Source organism: Natrix helvetica (genome assembly GCF_964273705.1).
Source record: "Natrix helvetica genome assembly, chromosome: 3".
NCBI classification, from domain to species: domain Eukaryota; kingdom Metazoa; phylum Chordata; class Lepidosauria; order Squamata; family Natricidae; genus Natrix; species Natrix helvetica.
Window position 1 is genome coordinate 176,471,179 of NC_138549.1, and position 23,886 is coordinate 176,495,064.

At 50.2% G+C, this 23,886-nt stretch overlaps 1 protein-coding gene across 3 annotated transcripts in view; it reads right to left on the reverse strand.

The window, feature by feature from the left end:
* NOL4L (nucleolar protein 4 like) overlaps positions 1–23,886 on the reverse strand; it is a 52,066-nt gene that overhangs the window by 11,353 nt on the left and 16,827 nt on the right. For 2 of the 3 annotated variants that reach the window (XM_081948124.1, XM_081948125.1), the window contains exons 2-5: positions 23,048–23,189; positions 5,433–5,704; positions 3,644–3,829; positions 1,375–1,566 (exon numbers count right to left, since the gene is read on the reverse strand). In XM_081948124.1, coding sequence (XP_081804250.1) covers positions 1,375–1,566; positions 3,644–3,829; positions 5,433–5,704; positions 23,048–23,156 — 759 coding nt within the window. In that variant the 5' untranslated portion in view covers positions 23,157–23,189. Of the gene's footprint in view, positions 1–1,374; positions 1,567–3,643; positions 3,830–5,432; positions 5,705–23,047; positions 23,190–23,645; positions 23,859–23,886 lie in introns of those variants that run through there. The other variant, XM_081948123.1, reaches the window with a different exon arrangement.

Consider the following 23,886-nt stretch of genomic DNA (forward strand, 5'->3'; position numbering starts at 1 on the left):
TCCTTCCTTCCCTCCCTCCTTCCTTCCTTGATGATGTTACCTAGTTGGGTCATGAAATGTCTGCAAGAAACAACCAAGATCAGAGAGCACCAAGGACTCCACAGTCCTCCCTCCTCCTCCTCCTCCCACTTCCTCTTCATCTCCCTCCCCTGCAAACCCCACTTCAGGATCACTCTGTCAATCAAATAAAGCCAATGAATAAATAAACTTAGCTTTACGGCGGGGGAGGGGGAGGATCCCCAATGCCGGAAGGTCCCTTCCTTATTAGGGGAGCCTTGTTCTCCCCTTCTGCCCATAAGTGAGATTGGAAAGGCCCTTGAATGGTGGGGTGCAGGCTCCATTCCCCAAAGTCCCAGCCCCAGGGCCCACAGTGGAAAGATATGGCAGGCACCCTAATGAACCAAGTTAATGCCGCCACCAAATCTCAGCCACTGCTCTAGAACAGCTGTGGGCAACTCTGGCCACTTTACCATCCCTGGACTTCAAGTCCCAGAATTCCTGAAGCAGACATGCTGGCTATGGCCCTTTTATAACTTGTAGACTTCAATTCCCAGAATTCCTGAGCCAGTCCACGAGTCATAAAGGGGCCATAGCCAGCATGGCTGCCTCAGGAATTCTGGGACTTGAAGTCCACAAGTCATAAAGGGGCCATAGCCAGCATGGCTGCCTCAGGAATTCTGGGACTTGAAGTCCACAAGTCATAAAGGGGCCATAGCCAGCATGGCTGCCTCAGGAATTCTGGGACTTGAAGTCCACGAGTCACAAAAGGGCCATAGCCAGCATGGCTGCCTCAGGAATTCCTGGACTTGAAGTCCACGAGTCACAAAAGGGCCATAGCCAGCATGGCTGCCTCAGGAATTCTGGGACTTGAAGTCCACGAGTCACAAAGGGGCCATAGCCAGCATGGCTGCCTCAGGAATTCTGGGACTTGAAGTCCACGAGTCGCAAAAGGGCCATAGCCAGCATGGCTGCCTCAGGAATTCTGGGACTTGAAGTCCACGAGTCGCAAAGGGGCCATAGCAAGCATGGCTGCCTCAGGAATTCTGGGACTTGAAGTCCATGAGTCACAAATGGGCCATAGCATGGCTGCCTCAGGAATTCTGGGACTTGAAGTCCACGAGTCACAAAAGGGCCATAGCCAGCATGGCTGCCTCAGGAATTCTGGGACTTGAAGTCCACAGGTAGTTAAAGTGGCCAGAGTTGTCCACCGCTGCTCCAGATGTTTCACTGCCTCAAGAGCAGGTCTTTGGAGAGTCTGAACGTTCTCTGGAAAAGACCACCCAGAGGTAGGCCAAAGGCCCATCTGGCCTTTTGAAGGAGGGAAAGAGGCAGTGGGAAACGGGGAGGGCCCCCCCCGAGAAGACCCTCCCTCACCATTTCCATGCCGTTCTTCTTCATGCGACGGCAAGATTTGAGGTAAGTGCGGATGCGTTTGCGAGCTCGCTCCTGGAACTCCGGGAATTGCCGGCTGCAGGATTCGATGATGGCCTGGATCTTCTCCTTGGGCTGCTTGGAGATGGGCACCATCCGGTCCAAGTTCTCGTCCACGAAGAGACGCACAAACATCTGCAGAGAGAAGGGAGACTGGTCAGCCCCTTCCTCTCGCTAGGCCTGCGCGAGGGACCACGGGGGGGGGGGGTTCCTTGGCTTAGGACCACAAATGTTCGGCCAGACAGGGCTTAAGTGAATTGCGCCCCATTTTTACAGCTTTTCCTCGCCATGGTCGTTAAGTGAACCATGTGGTCGCTAAGTGAATCTGACTTCCCCTATTGACTTTGCTCATAGGAAGCTGGCTAGGAAGGTCACAAAATAGCAAATATGCCGCTTTATGGAGTCAGCGTTTGGCCTCAGAAGGAAGTAAGGCTGAGTCAATCTCGAGCTGGTCAGGATCAAACTCCTGGCTATGGGCAGAGTTAGCCTGCAATGATGCATTCTCACCACTGTGTGCGCCACCAGATATAGAATAGGTGACAGATATATAGGTAGAGAGAGAAGGAAGGAAGGAAGGAAGGAAGGAAGGGAGGGAGGGAGGGAGGGAGGAAGGAAGGAAGGAAGGAAGGAAGGAAGGAAGGAAGGAAGGAAGGAAGGAAGGAAGGAAAGAAGGTAGATAAACACGCAGACACACAGACAGATAGTTATAGAAGACAGACAAGAAAGATAGATAGATAAGACAGAGAGAAAGAGAGAGAAAGAGAGAGATGATATAGATAGATAGAAGAGAGAGAGAGGGAGAAGATAGACAAGATAGACAAGATAGATAAGACAGAGAGAAAGAGAAAAAGAGAGATGATATAGATACATAGATACATAAATAGGTGATAGACAAGACAGATAAATAGACAGATAGATAGAGATAAAGAGAGAGAGAGAGATGGTAGATAGATAGAGAGATATAGATAGATAGTGGTTTACAGAATCAGCCTCTTGCCCCCAACAATCTGGGTCCTCATTTTACTGTCCTTGGAAGGACGGAAGGCTGAGTCAATCTTGAGCCGTTCAGGATCAAACTCCATTCTGTGGGCAGAGTTTGCCTGCAATCCTGCCTTCTAATCACTACGCTAGAGGATCACATGACCCTGGGACATTGCAACCATCACAAATACATGTCAATTGTCAAGTATCGTCCACTGGGACTCCAAGACCCCTCTCACAGCGACTGTTTTTGAGCCAGGTGCCCCGTATTCAATACTTGTATATCTATAGCTATGCAGTTACAGGAAGCCCTCGACTTATCACCAGTCAAAAGTTACAACAGCACTGAAAAGAAATGACTTATAACAACCAGTCCTCGCACTTACGACCACCACGGCCTCTCCGGGGGTCATGGGCAGTTGTCAACTGGCATGTATTTACCCTGGTTGCAGCATTGTTTAAGGTCTCCATTTGCAATCTTCCCAGCCGGCTTCCAACAAGCCAAGTCAAAGGATTCCAGATTCCCTTAACAACCGTAAGATTTGCTTAGCAACTGAAGTTGTTTGTTTAACAACAGTGACAAAAAAAAAAAAAGATTGGGTGTGACTCACTCACAACTGCCTTGCTTAGCAGTGGAACTCCCATTCCCCACTGTGATCGTTAGTGAAGGACTCTCTCTGTAGACACTTTAGTCTGGCAAAATTCTGTCCGTAGGCAAGCATGCAATCGAGCAGCCCCTCAGACGTGATCACCAGGGGCGGAATTTACTTTCCCTACTGGTTCGCAATTGTGAGCGCGTGCACGTTAGCTTCGCTCGCACGGGCCCCATTCACACATGCGCTCGGCCTTCCACGCGTGCGCTTTCACTTGAAATAGGAGTCGGAGGGAGGGGGGCAGTGGTGGGATTCAAAACTTTTTACTACCCGTTCTGTGGGCGTGGCTTGGTGGGCGTGGCAGGAGAAGGATACTGCAAAACTCCCATTCCCTCCCGATTAGCTGAGACTCGGGAGGCACAGAATAGATGGGGGCGGGGCCAGCCAGAGGCGGTATTTACCGGTTCTCCGAACGACTCAGAATTTCCGCTACCGGTTCTCCAGAACCGGTCAGAACCGGCTGAATCCCACCTCTGGGTGGACCCACCCGCAATTTCCACAACCGGTTCAGGCAAACCAATCCAAACCGGCTGAATACCACTTCTGGTTATCACCGCGTGATCGTTCTCGGTCCGTACATTGAAAGCCTTTAGCCGCTCGGGATCCATGCCCTCCGAGTCGTTTATCTTGTCATTGTCCTCGTGGTCGTCATGGTCGTCGTCGTCATCGTCGGCAGCGGGAGCTCTGCCCACAGTCAGATCTTCGGGACATCCGCTAACCTCCGTCTTGACCGAATCATAGCTGCCGGAGCTGTAGGGAGGGGACTGCCGAGAGAGGAAGAAATCACCACCGTGGACTCTTCTGCTTATCTCCACCATCCCGCTGGGACTTTCAGCTTTCCCCTCCCAGGGTCACCCTCCTTCGGTCCGCCTCTCGGTCTTTTGAGGAGGAACAATATCTCTTGGTGGTGTCAACTTCATAGATGGGCAGGCGCCTCCTAGCCCTTGAGAGGGGTCACGCACAACAGCTGTAGGGGCATTGCAGAGTTATCTAGCCAGGGTCAGCCTTGGGGGGGGGGTGTTCCTCCTCATTCACCTCTCCTCCAAGAGAGGTAGATGGCCTCATTGTAGCCCCACCTCACTCGTCATCCCCAAAAGGCCTCCTGATTCCCACCAGAAGGTCCCAAGGAAAGTGACTTCCTGCCCTTTGTTTTGCCTTAACAAGTGTTGGCCAACTCTGGCCCCTTTAAGATACCTGGAATTCTGGGGAATTCTGGGAGTTGAAGTCCACGTATCTTAAAGGGGCCAAGGTTCACCAATACTGCTCTAATCCAACCAACCGTGTTGTAATGCAGGAGGTCTCCAAACATGGCAACTTTAAGACTTGTGGACTTCAACTCCCAGAATTCCTCAGATGCCTGGGAAAAATTCCTTAGGTGGCTGGAGAATTCTGGGAGTTGAAGTCCGTGTATCTTTTTAGGGTCTTCGGGGGGGGGGGGGGGGGAGGAGGTTGGAGCAAGACAATGAACCGGCAGCCACGCTCTCTGCCTGTTCCTGCCATCCTCTTCCCCAAACACACGTGTATGCTGGAAACTTGGTCAACCATAACCGTTGGCTGAAGATGGCTTCCCACTGGCAGGTCAGCTCCTTGAACTCCTGGCCAAGAGGTTCCACAAAGACCACGTTCTGACCCAGCTCCCCAAACACCACAAACCCTTTGAAGTGAACTCAAAGATTCCTTTATGAGGAGCGTCGGCAGCCCCGGCAAAATGTTTCTCCCTCACTGCAGGCTAACAAGTCCATCCGGCAGGGAGATGAATAGATGCCTCATCTATTCATCTCCGGCCCCTGCCTTTGATCCCCAGGGCTAGGGAGGGGCTTCGCTAGCAGTGGTGGCTCTTCCGTCCCAAGGACCAGCCCATAGATTTCCACTATTCTCCTCTCTGCCTTCTGCACATCCACGCGTCAGGCACTGGACCCAGCTGTTCCTCCTCTTCCTCATCCTTCCATTCCCCTGCCTTTTACCCCCGGAGCTAAGGTGGTGCTTCCTAGCAGCAGTGGCTCTTCCATCCCAAGGACCGGCCCATAGGTTTCCACTGCTCTCCTCTCCTCTGCCTTCTGTGCATCCACGCATCAGGCACTGGACCCAGCTGTTCCTCCTCTTCCTCATCAGCCACCTCCAGACCTGGGAGCTGTTGAGTCTCCATCGCAGGGATGACGGACAGCCCAGGCTCCGCCTCCGTCTGTGCCTGCCAGCTCCATTCCCTTTCCCCCCTCTCAGATTGCCCTGATGCTGACCCTGAGCCCCACACCACCTCCTCCTCCTCCTCCTGTGGTTCGGCTGCGGGAGGCCACAACAGGTCATGGGGGTTCACAGCTGTGTGCTAGAGGCAGCGGCGCCTGGGCCAAGGGGAGCATCGGAACCCACCTCTGTTGTGCTTTTGGCGCTGTACTTCGTCCGGCTGCGCAGGCCGTCGGCGCTGCAGCTGTCCGACTGGTAGGCGTTGGCGACGTGAGCGGGGGCCAACTTGTCGCAGAGGTTGATGGGCTGGTCCTCCGACGAGGCACTGAAATCCATGGGGGCACCCGCGCCATTGCCGTTCACCTCGGTGTAGGTGGCATCGCCCTGAGTGCTGCTGGAGGTGGAAGGGTTCAGGGTGGACGAGCCATTCCCGCTGCAGCTCTCCGAGGAGGAATCGTCTGCAACACACAGAGAGAGAAAACTTACTCATTGAGTAGTCCCCGGGCCGGCATTGCCACGACCCACCCAGTCTCACCGTTCCTGGCGTGCTGGCCACCTCCCATCTGGACTACTGTGGTGTGCTGTACATAGGGCTGCCCTTGAAGACTATCCAGAAGCTTCAACTACCGCTAGCCCTGGACTCAGCAAGTGAGACTGAGGCCCAAAGTGAAGAGAGTTGGGAAGTTGGCTTTATTTTACGGCCTTTCTTGCCACAGTTGTTAAGATAGTCACATGGTTATTAAGTGGATCTGACCTTTGCTCGTTAGAAGGTCGCAAAAGGAGATCACGTAACTGTCATAAATACAGGCCGTTTGCCAAGCCTCCAACTTTTGATCACCTGCCCCCGAGATGCTGCCATGGTCGTAAGTGTGAAAAATAGTCATAGGTCACTTTCTCCAGAGTGGTTGTAATATTGACTGTAACATGTTCTTCCTTCCTTCCTTCCTTCCTTCCTCCTCCTCCTCCCCTTCCTTCCTTCCATCCATCTTTCCTTCTCTCCTTCCAACCTTCCTTCTTTCCTCCTCTTCCCTTCCCTCCCTTCCATCCATTTGTCATTCCTTCCTTCTTTCCTTCCTTCCTTCTCCTCCTCCCCTTCCTCCCCCCTTCCTTCTTTCCATCCATCCATCTGTCCTTCCACCCTTCCATCTTTCCTTCCTCCTCTCCTCCTCCCCTTCCTTCCTCCCTCCTCTCCCTCCCCCCTTCCTCCCTCCCTCCCCTTCTTCCCCTCCTCCTCTTCCTTCCTTCTCCCCACCCATCACTGTCACCAGGCTCTGCTGTTTCCCTGCTTCCCACTGAGGCTGCCCACGTGCCAAGCAACAGCCCCCCCACCCCACCCCCCACCCTCAAGCTCTCCCCTAATGGAAACAACCCTTGTGCCAAGCATGGAATCCACTCTGCCAAGGGCACCTGGAGGGGGCGGGAAGCTGGCACTGCCTCCCTTGTGTGTGTGTGTGTGTGTGTGTGTGTGTGTGTGTGTGAAAGACCCTCGGGCTGCTCTCATCAGCCGGCCTTCTGCCCACTCTGGCTGGCTTATGGACACTGTAGTCCACGGGGCCTGCAGTTTGCCCCACTTCTCCTGGCCCCAGCTCTGTCTCGGGGGGGGGGGGGGGGGGGGAGGATGGCGCCTCCATCCCCAACAGCTTTGCCGGTGGAGAGAATCTATTCGTCTGCCGGATCTCTTTAATCTCGGTTAATCACTGACCCAGATGAGAGAAAGCCTGTGACGGGGGGGGGATGGGGGGGAACGGGCGGCAGGAAGGTGTCAGGGAAGGAGAAAATGGGGCGCTGGACAGCAGAAACCAGTCAGCTGGGGGGGGGGGATCTTCAGCCCTCCCCAGGTAGGCAAACAAACATTTCCCCGTCCTGTGCCAGCCTGTGCAAAGATGCTCAGGAGTCCCTTGCTACTTTGGGGTTGGGGGTGTAGTCTCCCCTCCTGCTCAGCCCCCCTCAAGAGCGTCCCCATCTTCATCTGCCTGTCTCTCTCCTCCTCCTCCTCCTCCTCCTCCTCCTCTCTCTCTCTCTCTCTCTCTCTCTCTGGAGGATTAATTCCTCCGGGCATCCAAGCTGAGAGCGGCTGCGCAGACGGCCTGGGCATTGCCACAGCAACCGAGCGCCTCCTGCTCCTCCTCCTCCTCCTCCATGCGTGTCCCGTGACTGCCCTCCCTCTAGGCCCCGGTGGGAGGAAGGAGGGAGGTTGGCTGCTGCGGGAGCAGGGCAGGAGGCTCACTCGGTTCCCATGGGAATTAGAAGCGTTGCAAAAGGCCCCGGGAAAAGGGCAGAGGCCGGGCACGGATGCCAGGATGCCGCTGTCTGCCCACAGCCGGAATGGGGCTCTCTGATGATGGGTAATGGGTAATGGGTAATGACAGGCCTGCAAGGAAGCAACTGAAGTTGGAGAGCACCAAGGACCCCTCAGTCCTCCTCCCCCTACCTTCTAGCACTGATGATGGTACCTAGTTGGGTCATGAAATGTCTGCAAGGCATAGCCCTGAGCTCAAAGAGCACCAAGGACCCCTCCGTCTTCCTCCTCTCCCTCCCCATAAACCAACATGTCTTCTAGCACTGATGATGTTACCTAGTTTGGTAATGAAATGTGTACAGGAAAACAACTAAACTCACAAAACACCAAAGACATCACAATAATCCTCCTCCTCCTCCTCCTCCTCCTCCTCCTCCTCCTCCTCCTCCTCCTCCTCCTCCTCCTCCTCCTCCTCCTCTTCCTCCTCCTCCTCCCTGCAAGCCCCACTATTCTCTAGTACTGATGATATTACCTAGCTGGGTCAAGGAACGTCTGCAAGAAAGCTGGGAGGGCACCAAGGACCCCTCATTTCAACCCTGAGCTACCAGTATTCTCCCTTATTTGGAGGGTGATTGTCCCAGGTGGTCCCCAGGAAGGCAGGCTGGAGAAGCGGGTTCAAACACGAAACCTCCACAACAGAAGCCCCCTGGCAGAGGGGGAGGGTTGGACGAGGGTTTCTGCCACCCAGAATCCCAAAGGCACACAGAAGACAATCCCTAGGGCTTGCTTTACAGGGGGTCCTCGACGTACGACCACAACGGAGCCCAACATGTCCACTGTTAAGCGAGACAGCTGTTAAGTGAGTTTTGCCCCGTTTTTACCAGCTTTCCTGGCGCATCTCTTAAGCCAGGGGTGTCCAAACCTGGGAACTTTAAGACTTGTGGACTTCAACTCCCAGAATTCCCCAGCCAGCCATGCTGGGAGTTGAAGTCCACAAGTCTTAAAGTTCCCAAGTTTGGACACCCCTGGCTTAAGCGAATCACTGCAGTTGTTAAGCCAACAACACGGATGTTAAGTGAACTTGGTTTTCCCCATTGACTTCTCATACCAGAAGGTCACAAAAGGGGATCACGTCACGCAACACACACACACACACACACACACACACACACAGGGGATGCTGCAACCGTCATAAGTATGAACCCATTGCCAAGCATCTCCTGCTTGGGAAGGGGGGGGGTTGGACTAGATGACCCCCAAGATCGCTCCCAGTTCTGTGTTATTCTTTGATCTGAATGTGGCTCAGATGATCCCGGGGATGCTACAAACTGTGGAAGGCGGTCGATTTTTCCACTCTGAACGGTCACTAAATGAACCGTTGTAAGTCGAGGACGTCAAGGGATCACCGCGCCCAAAGCTGCATCTCGTCTTGCAATTCCTAATTTCTTATTTCAAAGGGATCGTTTTTACGAACCCTCGACTTACCACGCTTATCGGACGGTCGCAAAAGGCGGATCACGTGACCCCGGGACGTTGCGACCGTCATAAAGGTGAGCCAGTTGCCAAAGTCTGAATTTTTCATCACGTGACTGGCGGGGGGGGGGGGATGCTGCAACGGTTGTTCAGTGTGCAACTCCCCAAGGGAGGGTGTGTATGTGTGTGTGTGTGTTTGTGTGTTTGTATAAATTGTACGTTAAGGGTTGGAGCAATGACAGGTGCATGTTCTCGCCAAAGTCCAAGCTGTCTTTGGGGGCGGGGGAGAAGGATGGCAGCTGCCAGAGCCACATATACACACATACACACACAAGGAGTGCCGCTCCATGCCCTGCGCTGCTTGCAAGCCGTGCCAGCCGAAAGGGCAACGGGCACGAAGCCGCCTTGAATTCTGCCAGCCGACCGAAAGGGCTTTGAGGCTGGTTTGCTCCTGGACGATCTTTGCTCTTGGGAAAAGGTACGCAAGTGATGAGACAGATGTGTCCCTGCGTAACCCAAGATCAGAGTCACAGATCGTCTGCCGTTTTCTGGAACAAGCCGTGAAAGCGAAGGAGGGACTTTGGAGTCCAGGGAGGAAGGGAAGGGCGGCCTTTGGACTTTGCCATTGGGGAAGACATTGGGGAGATCCCCTCCGAAAAGGAAACCGATGGATCAAAATACAGATTATAAGCAGTCCTTGACTTACAACAGTTCCTGTAAGAAGGGGACGGAACAAGGAATAGGAATAATAGGAATAGAAACAGAATGGAACAGAACAGAATAAGAATTAGGAATAATAGAAACAGAACAGGAACAAAGAATAGGAATAGAAACAGATCAGAACAGAACAGAATAAGGAATAGGAATAAGAATAAGAATAGAAACAGAAACAGAATAAGGAATAGGAATAGAAACAGAAATATGGAATGGAATGGACTAGACTAGAACACAACAGGAGACATGTTGAGTAAATTCTGCCCCATTTTAACGAGTTTCCTTGCCACCGTTGTTAAGTGAATCACTGCAGTGATTAGACACATGGTTGTTAAGTGAATCTGGCTTCTCCACTGGCTTTGCTTGACTGCGGGACGCTACAACCGTCATAAATATGAGTCAGTTGCCGAGTGTCCGAATTTTGATCCCATCACCATGGGGATGCTGCAGTAGTCGTAAGTACGGAAAATGGTCATAAATCCCTTTTTTCCGTGCCCTTGTAACTTCTGACCGTCACAAAATGAACGGTTGTTAAGTCGAGGACTACCTGTATTAAATTACTGGTGTAGCCGCATAGGAAGCATGGATATTTTGCAAACCAAGCTCCAAAGCCGATCTATCGATCAAGATGTTCATCCAAGCAGATTAAGCATGTTTGGACTTCAACTCCCAGAATTCCCTAGCCAGCCACGCCCTGGGGGTTGTAGCTATGTGCTTACAGGGTTAAAGTTGAATGGCCCACATTCCCAGGCAGCATGGCTATAGTTCACGCCATCCTAAGGCTGCCTATTATGGGAACTGGCACTAGGTGGCAGCATCCCATTGACCTGGGCTACTCTTGAACCGCTAGGCCGGGTGAGATTTGCTTGGGGCTTGGATGGCAGGCCAACAGGAGATCCAAAAGTTCTAAGAGGCATGGGGAATTGGGGAAAAAAAACCCGCCGCCGCCTCCCCGTGATCAAAATTCAGCAGCGTTGCAACTGACTCACATTTATGACGGTCACGTGATCCCCCTTTGCGACCATCTGACAAGCAAAGTCCATGGGGAGGCCGGATTCACTTAATGACCATGTTACTAGTTTCACAACTGCAGTGATCCACTTAACAAACGTGGCGAGGAAAGCTGTACATGGGGGCAAAAAATTGCCGTCTCGCTAAGCAGTGGGAATTGGGGGCGGGGGCTCAATTGTAGTCGTAAGTTGAGGACGGTCTGTAATCCCATTGGGAACATAGGGGGGGAGGGGGGAAACCCCGATGCCTTAACCTCCCACCCATCCGTTGCCAGTTCATTGCCCAGTTCTCATGCCACTAAACAGGTTTGTGGTGCGAACCCAGCTAGCAAAGCCCAGGAAGGGTTTGAATTAATCTTTCTCAAACATGGCCCTCTTCAAGATGGATGGACTTCAACTCCCAGAATCCCCCACCCAGCATGCTTTAAGGCATGCAGACTTCAATTCCCAGAATCCCTCATCCATCAACAAGCCGGCCTGGCCTGTTAATTTTAATTTTAATTTATTTTAAATGTATTGTTTTTTTGTTTTTTAAAAAAAATCGGTTTGTTTTTTTGGAAATGGATTTAATCTTTTTTAACTTTTGGGATGTGTGTTTTTTAATGTTGTACGCCGCCCTGAGTCCTTTTGGAGAAGGGCGGCATATAAATCCAAATAAACCAAACCAATCATGCTTTAAGCTTTGCTGGGAATTTTCTGGGAATTGAAGTCCACTAATCTTAAAGTGCACCAGGATTAGAAATTAGTATGCTTGCTAATTCCACGCTTTGTTTACTAGGTCGGTTTACGCCCTGGTCCTTAACCGACGTCCTTGCACCCGGAGCCAAGGGGCAACTCATCCAGGACTGGATCCCTTGGGGGGGGCGGAACCCGGGAAGCACCCAGCGCCTTCCTCCTTTGGGCCCGGGCGAGTGGCGGGATGGGCAAAGCTCCTTTGCAAACAATCCTCCTTTTCTTCTTGAAGCACAGAAAGGTTTTTCATCCGTGCCTGCTGCCCAACTCCCCCCCCCCAGCTGCCCTTCTGCAGGGGCCTCTGGGGACAAAGGAGGGTTCAAGCCCCACCCCACCCCAAAATAAAAAAATAAAAAAAGGAACCAGAAACAGCCTGGAGATGAACTCTGACCCCCCCTCTCTGTGACTGCCCCCCCCATCTGAGAAGCAGTTTGGCAAAGTTCACACAACTCCCCCCTCCCTCGTGTGCCTGTCCCCGCCCCTCCTCTCGCCCCTCCCACGGCAGCTCTGGGGGCAAAGCAAGAGACTCTGACCGGGCTCCGATCCTGCGCAGGCCCTGCTATCCCCTGACCAGCCCTGGCACGGCAGGTAGACTGTTTTCCCAGCAGCCTTGGGCAGGGCACTGCCTTGCATGGCCTTGTGCCAGGATGGTGAACCTGTGGCACGCCTGGCAAGGGTGGCACGCAGAGCCCTCTGTGAGGGCATGCCCGCCACTGCCCCAGCCCCACCACACATGTGCAGGTGCCTGCCGCCGGCCAGCGAGCCAGTCTTCGGGTCCCTGCCGCACATGCGCCGGGGGTGAGGTGCATGCACGCAACACGCACCCGCATTTGTGTGGGGTGGGGCCGGTGGTGGGTTCCAACAGCCGCTACTGTCCGTTTGCTCAGGGATGCGTCACCTGTGCATGCGCATGATGCACGCCATGCCGCATGCTCAGCACGACAAAAATCACTCTGCACATGCGCAGAAGCCAAAAACAAGATGGTGGTGCCTACAGCATTCCGGGAGAACCGGTTCAGAGGTGAGGCAGGCCTGGGTCACTGCTGGTTCAGCCGACCCAGCAGGAACCCACCACTGGGTGGGGCGCATGTGCATGAGGTTCTCACATTGCATTGGGGGGGGGTTGCACGCATGTGTTTCCCCCCTGCCCCCTCTTTTGGGCCTGGGAGGCCTTCTGCACCAACCTGGAAGCCAAAACGGGGCGTGGGGGGGTGCTTGCATTGCATTTTGGGGTTCCTCCCGCTGACATGCGCATTTGCAACCACACACTTGCGCTTTGGGCACTCAGCACCAAAAAGGTTAGCCATCCCTGGCTGTGTGTGTCTGTGTGTGTGTTGTGTGTGTGTGTGGGGCGGCTTGGAGGCTTCTGCTCCAGCACATGTCTGGATTTGGCCCCCTTCATTGCACACCTGCCAAGGGTTTTACCTGCCTCTCCCCTTTTGCAGAAAGGCCCACTGGGGCTGACCCCAGAACCCAACAGCCGCTGGGGGCTTTGGGGTTGAGCCAGGGCGTTGGCCCAAAACAGTGCCAGTGTGCGTAATCCATAGCAGTTCCCGACCAATTGCAATTCAGCAGCTGGGCTTATGAGGTCCTAGCCACCCCTGGAGGCTTTTAAGAAGAGACTGGACAGCCATGGCATAGGGTGTCTTGCTTGAGCAGAGGGTTGGACTAGAAGACCTCCAAGGTCCCTTCCAACTCTGTCATTCTGTTCTGTTCTCCAAAGCTCCAGAGGGGAGGACAAGAAGTAGAGGATGGAAGCTCAGAACCAACCTAGAACTAAGAAGACATTTCCCAACACTTAGATCCATTGATCAGTGGAACAGAAGTTGCCTCCAGAAGTTGTGGACAGCCAATTGTTCAGAAGGGAACAGGTTCCCCTACTTGAGCAGAGGGTTGGACTAGAAGACCTCCATGGTCCCTTTCAGCCCTATGATTCCATTATAATCAGTGGAACCTGCCTCCAGAGGTTGTGGATGATCCATCACTGGAGGTTTCCAAGATGAGATTGGACAGCTGTTTGTCCAGAATAGTTTAGGGTCTCCTGCTTGGTCAGGGGGATGGATTAGAAGACCTCCAAAGTCCCTTCCAGCTCTGTTCTTCTGCCTGTCAATTCAGGGGAAATGCCATGATGTAAGATGATTGATTCCTTGCCATCATTTCATTGTTGACTCTTAGTGACCTCGTAGATGGATGTACTCCATGAGGATCTGTCCCTAACTCGATCCTCCAGTGCTGCCCCCATCACCACTATAAATGAGTCCATCCAGGTACTGGTGGTCCTTCTCTCCTACTCTTTCCTTCCATTTTTCCCAACATTATGGACTTCTCAAAGCAACATGGACTTGACATTGATTGATGGTGCCATCAAGTCACTCTTGACTTTTAGCAACCATATGGATTGTCCTCTAGGATGATCTTTGGCCCAGCCTGGTCCTCCAGGTATCTTAATGGTGCCCTCCCCACAACCACATACTCTTATATATTGTTGCTCTTGGTTATGTCCCATCAACTATGAAGTCATAGTTGATTTTTGGTGACCACATAGGTAGATTTGTCTCCATGGTAATCTGTCCCCAATTTGGTCCTTCAGATCTCCTAATGGTGTCTCCATCCATCCATCATCCCTCAGTCTCACTGCTGGTCATCCTCTTCTTTTCTTTCCTTTCATCTTGGCCAACATTATAGCCTTCTCCAGAGATTTGGGTCTTCAGATTGATTGATTGATTATTTTCCACTATTTTTCCACTATTGCCTCTTAGCAACCACGTAGATTTTCTCCAAGACAATCTGTCTTCAACCTGGTCATTTAGATCTTCCAATAAGTCCTGCCATCTCACTTCTGGTCATATTCTTCTTCTCTTTCATTCTACCTTTCCCAGCACTGAAGACCAGTCTTTGCTGAGTCTTTGCACTGGTAGCTTGATGTTCCACCAGTTCATTGTTGACTCTTGGTGATCACTATATGGATTGACCTTCTCAAGAAGATCTGCCCCCAGCCAAGTCCTTCAGGTCTCCAAATGGTGATTCCCACCTCCATTGCATGCTCTTAAATACTGTCACCCTTGATGATGTGCCATCAAGTATGCAGTCACAGTTGACTCTTGGTGGCCACATAGGTAGACTTTCTCCACTGTGACCTGTCCCCAACTTGGCCTTTCAAGTCTACCAGTGATGTCTCCATCACCACCACAACTGAGTCCATCCACCTCTTCTCTTCTTCTCTTCCCATCCACCTTTCCCACCATGTTGTACTTCTCAGAGGAGTTTGGTCTTGACGTTGATTGATTGTGAGCTGTCGAGTGAGTGTCACTTCTTAGCAATTCTATGGACTGAGCGTCTCCAGGGTGATCTGTCTCCAACCATGTCCTTCACGTCTTCTAATGGTGCCCCCTTGTAAGTAATCCACACTGGTCATCCTCTCTTCTCTTCCATCCCTCTCAATATTACAGTCTTCAGAGAGCTGGGTCTCCAAACTTGATTACTTTCCACTGCTGACTCTCGGCCATCACATAGATAGATTTTCTACAAGACAGATCCTCCAAGATAGTCTGCCTTCAATCTGGTCATTTAGATCTTCCAACGGGGCCACTGAATCCCTCCGTCTCACTAGTGGTCACCCCTCTTATTCTTTCTCCTTCCACCTTTCCTAGCCTTGAAGACTTCTGCAGAGAGCTGAGTCTTCGCACTGATTGACTGATCTTCCACCAGTTCATTGTTGACCACATAGATAGATTTTCCTCCTGATGATCTGTCCGCAATCTGGGTCCTTTAAATCTTCCATTGGTGTCTCCATCCATCCATCGTTCCTCTGTCTCACTGCTAGTCATCCTCTTCTCTTTCCTTTCACCTTGGGTCTTCAGATTGAATTGATGGATTATTTCCCACTATTTCTTCCACTATTGCAGGGGTGTCCAAACTTGGGAACATTTCCTTGAAAATGACCAACCGCACTCAACGTGTAGTTCTCAATGGAACTGCATCTACATGGAGGGAAGTATGCAGTGGAGTACCCCAAGGCTCTGTTTTAGGCCCAGTACTCTTCAACATCTTCATCAATGATTTGGATGAGGGAATAAATGGGGAACTCATCAAATTTGCAGATGATACCAAGCTGGCAGGAATAGCCAACACTCCAGAAGATAGGCTTAAGATACAGAAGGATCTTGACAAACTTGAACATTGGGCACTATCTAATAAAATGAAATTCAATGGTGAAAAGAGTAAGGTTCTACATTTAGGCAACAAAAACGGAATGCACAGGTACAGTATAGGTGATACCATACTCAGTAGTAGTAACTGTGAAAGGGATCTTGGAGTCCTAGTGGACAACCATTTAAATAGGAGCCAGCAGTGTGCAGCAGCTTCCAAAAAAGCCAACACAGTTCTAGGCTGCATCAACAGAGGGATAGAATCAAGATCACGTGAAGTGTTAATACCACTTTATAATGCCTTGGTAAGGCCACACTTGGAATACTGCATTCAGTTCTGGTCGCCACGATGTAAAAAAGATGTGGAGACTCTAGAAAGAGTGCAGAGAAGAGCAACAAAGAGGATTAGGGGACTGGAGACTAAAACATATGAAGAACGGTTGCAGGAACTGGGTATGTTTAGCTTAAGAGAAAGAAGGACTAGGGGAGACATGATAGCAGTGTTCCAATATCTCAGGGGTTGCCACAAAGAAGAGGGAGTCAAACTATTCTCCAAAGCACCTGAGGGTAGAACAAGAAGCAATGGGTGGAAACTAATCAAGGAGAGAAGCAACTTAGAACTGAGGAGAAATTTCCTGACAGTGAGAACAATGAATCAGTGGAACAGAAGTTGCCTCCAGAAGTTGTGAATGCCCCAACACTGGAAGTCTTTAAGAAGATGTTGGAGAGCTATTTGTCTGGAACGGTATAGGGTTTCCTGCCTGGGCAGGGGGTTGGACTAGAAGACCTCCAAGGTCCCTTCCAACTCTACTATTGTATTGTATTGTATTGTATTGTATTGTATTAAGACTTGTGGACTTCAACTCCCAGAGTTTGTGCGTGCAGAGCATGCAAAATTCCTGGCTGGGGAATTTTGGGAGTTGAAGTCCACAAGTCTTAAAGTTCCCAAGTTTGGACACCCCTGCACTATTGACTTTTAGCAACCACATAGGTTTTCTCCAAGATAACCTGCCTTCAACCTGATCATTTCGATCTTCCAACAGGGCCACTGAGTACCTCCACTCCTGGCTGGTCACCCCTCCCTCTCTGCTTGCCTTTTTCCTTGAAAATGAGGTGAGATGCACCTGGCTTTGTGAAAAGGGTGAAAAGGATGTTCCACAAGTGCCATTTTATCATCCACCTATTCTCCAAAGCACCTGAAGGCAGGACAAGAAGCAACAGGTGGAAACTCATCCAGGAGAGAAGCAACCTGGAACTGAGGAGAAACTTCCTGACAGTGAGAACAATTAACCAGTGGAACTGCTTGCCTCCAGAAGTTGTGGGTTCTCCATCACTGGAGGTTTTTAAGAAGAGACTGGACAGTCACTTGTCTGAAATGCTGTAGGATCTTCTGCTAGAGCAGGGGGCTGGACTAGAAGACCTCTAAGGTTCCTCCCAACTCTGTTATTCTGACCGGACCATCCTTACATGAGTCCTCCAAAAATCCCAGGATTTGGGCTTCCCACAAATTTTGGGAGTAAGGCAGCAGTTACAGGGAGTCCTCTACTTATTGCCACAATCGGGACCAGAATTCCCATTGTTAAGCAAAGTGGTTGTTAAATGAGTCACGCCCAACTACTTTACCACCTTTTTGTCATGGTTGTTGAGTGAATCGGGTGATTGTTAAGCAAAATGGCAATCGCAGGACACCAAGACAAAAACACAGGCCAGCTATCAAGCGCTGAAATGTTGGTCACATGACTGTGGGGAATGCTGCAATGGCTGTAAGTGCGAGGACCGGTCATAAATCACTTTTTACAGTGCAACGGTGCTTCAATCAGTCGTATATCGAGGACTCCTCGCGTCTGAATTCAATGACAGCCCAATTTCTTCAACCACACCTTCTCTGGGCATTGCTCTGAGCATTTCCTGAGCAAAAGGAACACCCCATCACAAGACAATGCCTTCTGTTGTCGTGGTTTTGCTGATACCTATCAGCAGAGCAAACAACCAGCCTGCAGCCCATAACCCAGTTAATCCAATCCACATTCAAATTTGGGAGCGTTACGATGAGTCTTTGGCGGGCAGCATCTGGCCTTTGTGCAAAGACTTCAGCCAGAGAAGGACGTGGCAAACAGAGGGGTGCAGAAGATTGTAATCAGCCAGATGTTTGAACCGGATTTGGCATTTTTATCCACCTATCCAGTCCTTCCCAGGGGACCTGGGATAGCCCAGTGTGGACGTTTGATGGGGTTAGAGGTCTGGTCACAGGATGTAAGCTCTTCCGACTGAAGCTGCCTTTTGCAATTGACGGGTGGCGGATTTGTCAATGCCGATGGGGCTGAAGTGAAGCTCCCGCTGTTTTGGGACTGCACCCAAGGCGCCTATCGCTATTAGTACTACTTTTGTTATTATTATAGTTGGTGGCACAGTCAGCCAGATGTTTAGACTGGACTCGGCATTTTTATTCGCCTATTGAGTCTCGGATTGGACAGATGTAGCTGTTTGATCATCTTACAGGTATTGTTATTATTATAATGGTTCATCACAATCAGCTGGAGCTAAAACTGGATTTGTGCTTTTGTCTACCTCTTGAGTCCTTTCCAAAAATCTGGGATAAGCAAATGTCGATGTTTGATGATGTTACAGGTATTGTCACAGGATGTAAGCTGTTCTAAGGAAAATTGCCTTTTGCAATTGACTGATGGAGAATTATGTCAATGCCAAGGATATTGTGGAGACTCTAGAAAGTGGAGACTAGAATGTGGAGACTCTAGAAAGAGTGCAGAGAAGAGCAACAAAGAGGATTAGGGGACTGGAGACTAAAACATAGGAAGAACGGTTGCAGGAACTGGGTATGTTTAGCCTAAGAGAAAGAAGGACTAGGGGAGACACGATAGCAGTCTTCCAATATCTCAGGGGTTGCCCCAAAGAAGAAGGCACCTGAGCAATGGGTGGAAACTAACCAAGGAGAGAAGCAACTTAGAACTGAGGAGAAATTTCCTGACAGTGAGAACAATGAATCAGTGGAACAGAAGTTGCCTCCAGAAGTTGTGAATGCCCCAACACTGTAAGTCTTTAAGAAGATGTTGGATAGCCATTTGTCTGAAATGGTATAAGGTTTCCAATAGGCAGGGGGTTGGACTAGAAGACCTCCAAGGTCCCTTCCCACTCTGCTATTGTATTGTATTGTATTCCATTGGTGCTCCAGTTGTTTTGGGATTGCACCCAAGGCACCTACTATTATTGAAACTCCCTCGATTTTCTTTTGTCACAGTTTCTTATCAAATTTATTTGCTGCCCTTCTCACGACAAATATTTATTTATCAACATTATTTGCTGCCCATTGCGCCGGTCAAGGGGATTCGGAGCCCCCTTTCAGAAGGCAAGAGGTGTAGAAAATTATACCTGAGCTAATTAATGGTTTATTGAATCATAGTTTCAGAAGGAACCTGATTTCTCCAACAAACAGAAGTTTCCCCCTTTTAATAAAATTTGGAAAACAGTGTTGGTGGAAACTTGGTTCTCCCTCTATAACCAATCACACCCACAATCTCTGGATTCAGTCATTGTGCACTAAGTAAGCATTTCTCAAATTAGCAGTTCTGAGATGCCTGGACTTCAACTCCCAGAATTCCCCAGCCAGGCTTCCTTCGCACAACCACACCTGGTTTACCTAAAGTGCCCCCAAAGACCAACAACCGAGTCTCCAGAAAGTTGTGTGAACCCAGCTAGCAAAACTCTGGAAGGGTTAGCGCAATCTTTCTCAAAGTTGGCCACTTTAAGATGGGTGGACTTCAACTCCCAGAATTCCCCAGCCAGCAAAGAATTCTGGGAGTTTGAGAAACTGCATTAAATCATAACAAAAAATAAAGCCTATTTTTTTTTGCGGTTCTTATTGCACTGACTCCATTTTTTAAAATAACACCTCTGCATCATTGCTGCTCTGGAATTATTTTCCGAGGATTGCCTGCCAGAAAAACTCCAATATATATATATATCTAAATATAACATATCAAAGGACAGAGTAAATTAGACACTCCTTCCTGATCTGCTCAATTTCTGCTTACAGTTTTTCCCCCCTTCTGGGCCGGCATCCTGAAATGACCCTGTCCAGCTTCAGCTGCACACATCCATCCCGTGACCAAATGCCCTTTTTTTTTTCATTATAAAGAACGATCTTTTATTTCAGAAAAGTTGGCCTTGATTAGAAAACACACATCGTTGCGTAGTTTCCCTTGCTTGGTTCGGCCCTTGAATGTTTCTTCGAAAGGAGAGGAAGGAGGGAAGGGTTAAAAAGAGAAGAAGCGAAGAAAATGATAGCGAAGAAAAGGGAATAGGAAACGATAAGCATAAATTATAACCGGGCTTGCAGGAATATCATCCCTGAAAATACACCAGTTGAGAGTTAAAAGGAGACAACCAGAACAACAGAAAAGGAAAGCAAGAGAGGAGGAAAGGAGAAGAGAGGAAAAGGGAAGAAAGGAAGAAAGAGGAAAGGAGAGGAAGGATGGAAAGGATAGAAAGAGAAAGAGAGAGGGCAGGAGGGGGAAGAGGAAGAGAGGAGAAGAGAGGAAAGGGGAGAGAAAGAAGAAAGAGGGAAAGAGAGGAAGGATGGAAGGGATAGAAAGAGAAGGAGAGAGGGCAGGAGGGGGAAGAAGAAGAGAGGAGAAGAGAGGAAAGCGGAGAGAAAGAAGAAAGAGGAAAGGGGAGGAAGGAGAGAAGGGATAGAAAGAGAAGGAGAGAGGGCAGGAGGGGGAAGAAGGAGAGAGGAGGAGAGGAGAGAGGAAAGAGGAGGGAAGGAAGAAAGAGGAAAGGAGAGGAAGGATGGAAGGGATAGAAAAAGAAGAAGGTAGGAGGGGAAGAGGAAGAAAGGAGTAGTGGGGAGGCAAGGGAAGAAGGGAAAGGAAACGAGAGGAGGAAGGAAGGAAGAAGAGAAGGGAGGGAGGGCGAAAAGAAGGAAAAACAGGGTGGTGATAACAAAATGGGATGGTGAGCAAAGCAACCCAGAATGTATATTTTAACCCTTTACATCAGGGGTGTCCAAACTTGGGAACTTTAAGACTTGTGGACTTCAACTCCCAGAATTCCCCAGCCAGCCATGCTGGCTGGGGAATTCTGGGAGTTGAAGTCCACAAGTCTTAAAGTTCCCAAGTTTGGACACCCCTGCTTTATATGGAAAAACAAATATGTAAAAGTGATAAATAAGAACAATAACTATGTGAATATATAGCCGTAACTATATATAAGAGAATAAAAATAAAGAACTTTTTTAAAAAAAAAAAACACCAGAATTTTCCTTCGTGAAGCAAAATTACGAACGAGAGAAATTCAAGGTTTTTTTTTTTAATCAATCTTAATAACCTCTTTCAAGTTTGCTGCTTTTTTTCAGGATTCTCCTGTGTTTTTCCCAAAAAAAATAGGGTCATCCCACTTATACAGGCAGTTCTCAACTTACAACAGTTCATTTAGTGACCGTTTGAGGTTACAAAAAGGGACTTGTGACCGGTTTTTCACACTTACGACCATGGCAGCGTCCACGTGATCACATGATCAAAATTCAGCCGTTTGGCAACTGACTCATATTTATGACGGTCGCAGTGTCCCGGAGTCACGGGATTTCCCTTTTGTCCAGCGAAGTCCATGGGAGAGGCTGGATTCACTTAACAACCGTGTTGCTAACTGCAGGGGTTCACTTAACAACCGGGGCAGGTGAAATTCGCTCAACAGGCGTCTCACTTAGCAGCAGAAATGTTGGGCTCAGTTGTGGTCATTAAGTCGAGGACTGCCTGTACTCCATTTTTAATCGGAAGAATGGCCAGCAGATACCACATGAGAGCGCCTGGGGGGGGGGGCGTGTTTGAGGGTGTGTGTTTGTGTGTTTGTGTATCCCTCTCTCACTGCACTAACATCTCCTTTGCATGAAGAAATGAAGGTTTCAAAGCTTTTAATGGCAAGATCCCTTCTGATCTTCTGAAGCAGAAGAAGCTCCAAGGCAGTCAGCACAAGCATTTTGGTTGAAATGGTCCAGGGCCGCGATGGCAAAACTGTGGCACGCGTGTCGGAAGTGGCACGCAGAGCCGTCGCCCGTTGCTCTTCCAGGTTCTGGTGCACCGGCCAGCTGGTCTTCATGTGCACAGCAGTGCCGGAAACTGGAGGAGCAGCCGCCCAGTGTGCATGTGTGCGCAATCCTGTTTTGGCATTCAGTGCCGAAAAAGTTTGCCAACACTGGAATAGGGTTTCCTGCCTGAGCAGAGGGTTGGACTAGAAGACCTCCAAGGTCTCTTTCAACTCTGTTTGTTCTGTTCTGTTCGGTTCTAAATTCTTATTCCATTCTATTCCATATTCTCTTCTCTTCTCAATTCCTATTCCTATTCTTTTATTCTATTCTTTTCTATTCTATTGGTAAAGGTTCCCCTGGCAAATATGTGCTAGTCATTCCCGACTCTAGGGGGCAGTGCTCATCTCCGTTTCTAAGCCGAAGATCCAGAGCTGTCCGAAGACGTCTCTGTGGTCATGTGGCCGGCAGGACTCAATGCAAAAAGCACACAGAACTCTCTTCCCTTCCCACCAAAGGTGGCTCCTATTTTTTCTACTTGCATTTTTTAATGTGCTTTTGGGCTGCTAGGTTGGCAGAAGCTGGGACAAGTCACGGGAGCCCACTCCGTTATGCGGCGCTAGGGATTCGAACCGCCGAACTGGCGACCTTCTGATCGACAAGCTGAGCATCTTAGCCACTCAGCCACGACGTCCCTCTATAAGTATTCTATTAAAGTAGTACTCTACTCTATATTCTATTCTATTCTATTCTATTCTATTCTATTCTATTCTTCCAATCCTATCCTAAATTCTTATTCTATTCTATTCTTCTATTTTATTCTATTCTATTCTTATTCTATTCTTATTCCTATCCTATCCTATCCTAAATTCTTATTCCTATCCTAAATTCTTATTCTATTTTATTCTTATTCCTATCCTATCCTATATTCTTACTCTATTCTATTCTCTATTCCCTTCCATTCCTCGACTTATGACTACAAGTGGGACCACAAGGCATCTCTACTGCTAAACAAGGCAGTTGTTAAGTGAGCTACACCCAATTTTACGACCCTCTCTTGCCATGCTTGTTAAGCGACACCCTGCGGTTGGTAAAGTGAGACGCACAGTCGTTAAGCGAATCTGTCTCCCACCCCCCGTCCCAGACTTTGCTTGCCAGAGGCCAGCCGGAAAAGAGCCCAGGACCCCCCCGGGGGGGGGGGAATGCTTCAACCATCTAAAATGCCTGTCTGTTCCTAAGTGTCCCCATTTTGATTGATGGTCGCAACGCTGGGATGGCCATAAATGTGAGGACTGGCTGTAAGTCGCTTCTCCCACCCCCCCACAGGGATGTTTTCACATCGATCTGTTTGCAAGTGGAGGGCTGCCTGTACGGCCTCTGGGGGCCGGTTTGGGACCCCTTGCCCAACTGGGGAGGGGTAGGGGAGGGGCCGTGCGTCTCTCACTCACCATCCTCCTGGCTGTGGATATTTTGGGGGCTTCGCATCGTTTCCTCTTGGGGGGGGCTGAGGCTGGCCTGGAGCTGCTGATCAGCTGACATCCATGTGGAGTCATTCATGTCAAACTCCTCGCTGCTCACCGAGGTCTCATCCTGGAAGGAGAGAAGGAGAAAGGGTTAAATTGGAGGAAGGGCTGGCCAGGGGGCTGGGGGGTGTGGGGGGAGCCGGGTGCTGTTGGGGAGGATGGAGACCCCCTGCTCTTCTTCCCTCCCAACGGCAGCCCTCCTCCCCCTTCCCCCTTTCCCCCAAATCTCAGCTGGAAGACACAAAGAGAAGGAAGCAGGCAGAAGAGAAAGTAATTAAAGGAGAAAGCGAGGTGGTTGTCGCTCCCTGCCACGCCTCTCCATCCGGGCATCCTGGCCAGCCTGCTAGCTGGGCTGAGGGGCCAGCAGAAGAGACGGGAAAGGTGTGCACAAACACACACATCCCTCCCCAATCCATCCTCCCCTCCCAACACCTGCAAAGGCTCCAAGCCCTTCTCCTGCATCCTGTCCGCCTCTGCCTGATCCCAGGAGGCAGGTGAGCAGCCTGCCTCCGCAGGGGGTCACCTGAGAGCCTCCTCCCTCCTCCTCCTCGCAGGAGCCAGGTGAGACTTCGGCCCTCCGCCGCTCTTCTACTACGGCTGCGGCGTCCATTTGCTGCGGGCTGATACCCAAAGCGTGGGAGAGAATCTCTGCTCCGGGAGCCGTAAAGATATACGAGCAGCAGGGAAGATGGCTGCTTTAGGCCCAGCTGGGCCGCCAAATATCAATAATCAGATTTTAAAAAGAACGAGGGAGAGAGAGGAGG